Below are 7,437 nucleotides of genomic sequence, written 5' to 3' on the forward strand. Positions count from 1 at the left end.
TTTTTTGTCACCGTTAAGGTTGAGGAATGTCATATTGAAATCGAAATTTAAATACCAAACAAAAGCTTTTTGGGGCTAAACATTTTTAAGGGAAAGTGTTGTCGTTGCTGTTCTTGGACACATTAAGGACACCTGTGCGATCAAGTGAAAATATTGGTTTAGTGAAATTCTTAACATAAAACTTATGACTTTCTTAAACTATAAGTTTTTAGTTTATTGGCTTCTTGGAATTGGAAACTAGTTTAATCAGAGGAAAATGTGTCTAGAAAGCCATCATTATACTAATCGAGTATTTCAGCTTTCATTTAAGTTTAACAAGTTTCCATCTTCCTGGTTACTGATTGTTGTCGTTGTTTTGCAGAGTAAAAAAAAAAAAAGGACTCTTTTTGAACTTTGCCGATGCAATCGTCGCGTCTCTCAGTCTCCGTGCAACTTTATACATTTTTCATTCTGTCAGCTTATCCCCAAAAAAAAAAGACAAAACAAAATGGCAAACAAAATGTAAGCAATAGCTAGAGGGAAGATGGAAAAGCGTGTCAAAAATTATGTTGATTGTTTGCTCCAGCCAAGGAAATAATTAAGCAAGAAGGCGGCAAGAAGAACAGAAACTGCAATTCTTGGCGAATCCATCGCCTTCGCCATTGCCATTTGGCGCCAAGTCAAGAAAATTTTCCTGAGCATGAGAGCAAAAAGGAATCATCCAAATTGTCAACAGAATGCCGGGTTTTTCTTGAAGTTTATCACAACGCCCTGACCCGACACGCCCACTGTGGCACTGGCAGTCTTTTTTCCTTGCCTCTTCTTCTTAATCTAATTAGAAAGCTACTTGCGGCAACAGTTTTGATTTACATTTTTCGGCAACTGCCAAAAACATAATTGTTTGAAAATAAATATCTACTCTTGACGGTAATCAACATATTCATTAAATATATTTGTTAAACTGGTTTAAGAACTTGGATCAGGGATCAGTCGAAGAAGGCTTAATTATAGCCAACCTTTGTAGCAATAAGGGGGTTATTGACGCAAATTGACCCACACCAAAATTTATATTTAATCTCATCATGGTATAAAGTAAACCGGTGAAGTACTTAGGCTTTTTTTTTTAATAGAAGACTAACATAAAGGGGTTCCTCTCCGAAGCCAAGACAACTAGCTTGAAAAATGTGCCACAATAAGTCTTTATTATCACATCCTGCATAAAAGTATGCTAAATTTCTCCAACTCTCTATGGTCGGGAATTCTATTTTGAGGCATAAAATACAATTTAATGTATTAAAACTTCGAAGGCACAATAATAGTATTAAAAATTAAATCGAATTTGGACCATTTTTTGTTCAAATTCGCGTAATACTAACAAAAAAATGTCCTGTTTGCATACTTTTAGGCATTAATAACTCAATTGTTAAATGCTCAATTGTTACGCAGTACAAGAGGACATATAGAAGTATAAACTGATGCAAGTACTGTCCTGTTAATAGGTCAGTCAGTTTCTTAGTTCTATTTTCCCTACACAAACATAGAAGACGTAATTTAAATTAGTATAAAAACACACATTTATTAAACAAAACACAACGCTTTAGTTCTGAAACACTTTATAAAATAACTTCACTGAAACCAACATACCTTAATCTTTATTTAAAATTATATTTTTTATATTTGATGATGATGTCTCTTTGAACTTCTGGTATCTTTTCACTTTATGCAATTGAAATTGTGTTACCAACTTGCATGACTTTGAGCTCCTGAATCATAATAAATCCTCCCAAGCTTTCCATGAAAAATTTAATTGTTTTTCTTATAAACTAAATTTCCAATCATAGTTACCAAAATTAAATAAGGCGAAGCTAAGCCTGCCTTCTGGAACATGTCTAGAAAAAAAATTGTCTATTTGGGTTAGATATGCATACCTGGAGAGACTTAGTAGCTAGGACAATTAATGTTCATTGTAGAATAATGTAGATTTTAAGGTAAGTCAAATTAGTATTATATATGTATTTAATTAACTAAAAATAAATTTTGTAGTAGATATTAAAATTGAACAACATAGTTATTCACTAAGTCTATTCCTTAAAGTCTTCTTAAAAATATCAAAGTTTTAAAATGAAAATGAAAGAGTTCAGTTAAAGGACACGGAAATTATTTTGTTAACCATTAAATTTCATATTAAGTATATAAATTTTATGAATCAAAGTCACATAGATTGATGGCAAATTAAAAGTGTAGCCAACTTTTGGGGAGTTTGGAGTTTCGGTTTCAGATTAGACCATAATCCATGGAATCTAATTGGTTACGGTTTCGGACCCCGTTAGCCTAATAGCATTTAACAGTTTCAATATAAATCAGTGACAGCCTTGATGGCACTTTAATGTCACAATCATTTTGTTGGCTCTATCTAACCCATTCTGCTGGTATAACCCCCTCCCCCACCCCCCCTCCCCCAACGAAATTCATTTCGACCCAAAATCACAGTTTGATTTCAGTTTTTCGAAGCAAACTTTAACTAATTTCCGCACAATCGACGACCATCGAAAATCCGAAATGAATCCTGATGCACAGAAAAATAGAGAGAGAGAGAGAGAGAGAGAGAGAAGGATAGTGTGTATGAGTGAGTGAAAAGACATCAAATCAAATCGAAACGAATCGACAACCGTCAACCAACAAACGACGAGGTACATAATGTTAAAACGTGAAAGCGACTGAAATTAAATTGATCGGTGGCATGTTGTCAATGGCCATTGCAAAAGATACGCCCCTCAAACACGCCACACCGCCCCCGTTTACCCCCGCCCCGTCTAGACCCACCAGCTTGCCCTCAAGTTAATTCGGTAGCCATTCAGCAGTCAGCATTATTTCGGTTCGATGGCATTTTATCGCATTTCATTAGCAGTGAGAACGCCATCGCCATCGGATTGCGATTCCAATTCCATTTTACAATTCATCGCACTTCATTTGCAAATTTTGAGGAGCAAACAAAAAGAACTCTGACATTTGTGTCAATTTCCAATGAAAAACGTTGCCACACTCTGAAAGTGTTTTTATTTTTTTTTTGTCTTTTGGTTTTCCATCAGCCTCATCAAAGTTTAAATGTTGTCAACATGCCAGCTTAATGATTATAGAGGCCTAATCTCCTCCATCCATATGCCCACTTGGACAAAACTTGAGAGTTTCTAATATAAATTCATTTATAAATCGAAAGTTCTGTTTGGTTTTTTGTGGGTAACTGCACAAATATTTAGCCAAAACTAATGGCCAAAAACGTTTAGGTCAGCGTACATACATAGGAAGGGTCCCTAGTGCCATTTTGCAGGAGTTCCTCAAAATGCTATAAACCTTATGCCGGCGACCCATGAATAAATTATCATTAAAATTGGATAAAATTGAATTGGGTTTGCCTCGACGAGCATGCAGATGAAGCCGACATCTTCATTGAAGTGTTCTGTATTATGTATTTGGGTATTTTATTTATATGTAGTCCGCTTGTTTTTCCCTTAATATTGATTGAGTTTAAAGTGGCCAAGTAATCACATATTGATAGAAATCGAATTTTTCATCAATTGCTATGTATTTACCTATGATCAAGGGGTCGTTCTTTCAAGATCACTGACTAATTTTAGTGTTTTTGTCTTCATTTGAATATTCGTTTGTCTAATTTAGATAAGTTCATCATTCTACATTAACATAATATACAGGTCTGCACGAATACATTCATTGGTAAATATTTACTTAAGCTACTCGAGATTTCAAAAAAAAAAAATCGGCTAAAGCTAGATTTCAGTGTTGGCAAACGCAATTTTTTATTTGGCGCGTTGTTTGACCGCCCTGATAGCCAAATGTTTTACTCTGAATTATAAAATTGAGGAATATTCGGCAGCCCGCGTATACTATCTCAAAATTTTACAACTTATTTTAGCCGTATTTAGCTACTTTTAGCTATAATCCCGCTAAAAACATCATTTTTCTTTTGTTAATTATATAAAAACTACATAATTAATCGCCTAGGCGCGTTTGATACCAAATTTATATTGTTTAAGCGCGTTTTGGTCCCGAGTAGCTTAAGTAAATATTTACCCTGTACACCAATTTCAGTGTACTCATTAACTGCTGTACAACACTGGAGTGAGTGAGTTCCATCGCTTTTAATTCAAACAAATTACCCAACACTCTTTAACACTCATTTAAAACTGTACAGAAAAAAGTTGTACACGTTTTTGGAAATGAATGATTCAATTGTCCTTTTGGATGCATTCATGCAAATGTTCGAATGTTGTCTTAACTTGAATCCTTTTTATAAGAATTATCATTTAAAAACGAATACCCAAGAATACCGCCTTAAATAAGTAGTATTAGTTTATCTATCTCATCCATAATAATAACTAAAGCACTCTGTAGCTTTCGGATTAACTAGCCAACAAAGTAAGAAATACTTTAATAAGATTAAAATTAGTTCTTTATATATCGGTTTATGATTATCTTTGGTAAAATACATTGATGATTCCTTAAGGAATTCTTCGGAGAATCGTTGAGTTAGTCTATGATGATTTTTTTAAGGCAAAATTGTATGTGCTAAAAACTTGCTAGGCCTAAATTAATGTTAATATTAAGTAAACTAATTCACCGAATTCATTAACATAAAACAAATTTTTAAATTAAATTGCTTAAGAATCAAACAAATTTTTATTTAAATATTAGTTACATAATTAAAAATTCCTTATTATTCCACTATGAAATTGTTATTACCTCCAACAAGTTTTTGTGATACTTTACTAGAGTAAAAATACCAAAATAGTTTGAAAGCCAAGGTATTTTAATTTTCTTTTCATTTTCCACAATCACGTTAGCACTGACAATTCTCATTTTCGGCTTGTCAAAGTCAGGAGGCAAAACGAAACTCTCATATCCTCAGTTCATTCTCGACTGTGTTGTGAACAGCATCAATAGAATTTCTATAAATTTACTTAATATTCGGCAACAAAAAAATAAAACAAAAAAAAAATAAATTAAATAAAGCTAAATAAAACTAAATAAAAACGAAATAATCAGTATAAAAATATATTGTGAAAACAAAATGCCTCGTCCAATCTTGGTTGAAGAAGGTAAAGGAAAGAAATCGAAAAAGGCCGAAAAGGTATTGTCACCGCAATCCGCTAAAGGCAAGATTGAAACGGTGAATTCCAAGGAAACTGAAGGCAATATCAAAGCCGGCAAGGACGAGCCCAAGGATGGAGGTAACAAAAACCAGGCTGGTAAAAAAGAAAAGCATGTCATGAAGAAAAAAATGGTTGTTTTGGCTGACGTAGATAAAGAGGTTGTCGTAATGGTAGGTAATGGAGCTATGAAACCAACTGTCGAAGAACAATTTGGCAAGAAGGTGGACAAACCGATCGTAATGTCCAAAGAAGAAGAAGAAGACGTAAAGCAAGATAATCCCGATGCCGAGGCCGATGTCACGTTATTCATGAATGATATCTTCAATCAGATATCGGATCCACTTGGGATTAGTGTGAGTAAGAAGTTAAAGATTAAACAGGAGAAACCGAAACATAAGGATATGCTGAATGCCAAGAAGAAGCCAATGAAACCTCTATGGGTATTGGACACCAAGTCGCCGCCTGTGCCCCCCCAGAACCCCCGTTTCCCAGATGTAAGGTTGCGACGACATTATGGACTGCCCAGGAAGTCAAAACCTCTGACCAATCTATTTAAAGATCTATCTCTATGGCGCAGTACCCTCTTAACTGTGGCACATGTCTTTCTTGGCGTTTTGCTGCTCAACACTTTGAATTCTTACGCTCTCATCGTATTACTGGCCAAGACTGGTCTGTTCATTTTGATGAATGGATTCTTCTATGGCAGTTGGCGTCAACAGTTACGCTTTCGTCCATATGAGAAACTAATTGTTTGTGATATTGAAATATCACCCGAATGGCTGCAGACAGTAGTACGAAATCTAAATGATCTCTTAATGGTTATCCAAAAGATTCTATTCAATGACAACATTTTGGTGGCCATTTGCTTGTGGCTCTGTCTCATGGAGATACGGAATTTGTTCAACAATGTTGATGGACTAACAATATTTACATACAGTAAGTCGTATTTGAATTTTCTTAATTAAAAAAATCATCTAATATATATATTTTTGCAGCTTATTTGGGCATCTTTCTGGCGCCACGTGTATATATTGATATGAAGGCTCTTATTAATCAGGCCAGACGGGAAGCTCAGTTGCCAGCAGATCGTCGTTCAAAAACGTTTCGAATGCGTCTGTTAGTAAACTTCATAAAACCTTTTGAACCTGTTTGGGATCGTCCAAAGAAGAGGCCTCCAGTTAAGACAATCTACGTGAATCGGGGACAACAGACCGATGCCGAGGATGATGTAACCAAGGAGAGGAATGATCTGTCCGCGACAATAGCCTTCGCTATTGAACAACAATGTGAGAGGATCATTGTACAACGAGAGGAGGATCCACGTGAACCCTACAGTTTATGGCATATTTTGGGTGTCTTAACCACAATTAGTATGCCGAATTATCTTAAGTATCTAGTTTACTGGGAAAACAGTGTGGAATCGGGAATCTATCTAATCACCGGGCTCTATCTGTTGACCTGTCATCACACATACATTCAGACGTTTTCCTTAGTCATACTGATTGAATTTACCTTGCTCCTAATCTATTCGTGTCTGCGTCAAGTGATAATATTTGGCCCATTCGAATTGTTTCTTAATTGGAAGGCCAAGTTGCCAGAGGAACGAACCACAAATATGACACGAACTGTTGTCAACTGGATTAATCGCTGGATAGCCACCATTCAATATATTCTCTTTAGTCGCAATTTATTTGCGGCCTTAGGAGTTTGGATGTGGCTGTACGAGATGCGTAAAATGGGCAATTCTATCAATGGACAAACACTTCTCATCTATGGTAATCCATTGTCGTTTACTTTTGCCTTGAAATAACTTAAATGTTTTTTTTTTCAGTTTACCTTTGCTTCTTTCTGGTGCCCGTTCTTAGGGTCAAGTTGATGCATACCCTTCATGCCTGGCGTAATACAACAAATGTTAACGAATTAACTTCCTGTTTGAACTACGCTTTTATGATTCTCGATCTTTTTGAGTTTCCTAAAATCACCAACACCACAGGAAAGCGCACCATCTGTGTGAATCGTGGCCAACAGACCGAGTCCAGTGGCGGCTTTATTCAAGAAAAGGATCATCTCCAGTTGATTACGGCGATGGCATCGTTCGATCCCATTGCCTCTAGTCTGCGATTCAATGACGAATGTGGTCTTAATGCTTCGCAATGCCTATTCACAGACTACAACACGAACAATGAAAACGAAACTCTATCAGCTTAAATTGGCAAATTCAAACATTATTTCGTTCATTTCGTTTTGTTCGTTATATTTATTAATATTTCAAGTGCATTACCAAAACTGA

The 7,437-nt window shown here is 35.5% G+C and overlaps 1 protein-coding gene across 1 annotated transcript; it reads left to right on the forward strand.

Annotated features, from left to right (window-relative positions):
• Positions 1-5,023: 5,023 nt before the first annotated feature.
• LOC111518477 lies at positions 5,024-7,437 on the forward strand. The gene is made up of 3 exons (XM_023175273.2): positions 5,024-6,083; positions 6,143-6,922; positions 6,979-7,437. Exons 1-3 carry the CDS (start codon positions 5,066-5,068, stop codon positions 7,353-7,355), a joined length of 2,175 nt encoding a protein of 724 aa, XP_023031041.1. The 5' UTR covers positions 5,024-5,065; the 3' UTR covers positions 7,356-7,437.

The sequence above is a fragment of the Drosophila willistoni genome (genome assembly GCF_018902025.1).
Source record: "Drosophila willistoni isolate 14030-0811.24 chromosome XL unlocalized genomic scaffold, UCI_dwil_1.1 Seg141, whole genome shotgun sequence".
Taxonomy (NCBI): Eukaryota; Metazoa; Arthropoda; class Insecta; order Diptera; family Drosophilidae; genus Drosophila; species Drosophila willistoni.

Bases quoted from the DNA above. Each gene is read 5' to 3' on its own strand.
- LOC111518477 (XM_023175273.2), top strand. From the start codon at position 5,066: ATGCCTCGTCCAATCTTGGTTGAAGAAGGTAAAGGAAAGAAATCGAAA. The intron at 6,084-6,142 runs GTAAGTCGTATT...ATATTTTTGCAG, and splicing joins ACTAACAATATTTACATACA to CTTATTTGGGCATCTTTCTG. The intron at 6,923-6,978 runs GTAATCCATTGT...TTTTTTTTTCAG, and splicing joins ACAAACACTTCTCATCTATG to TTTACCTTTGCTTCTTTCTG.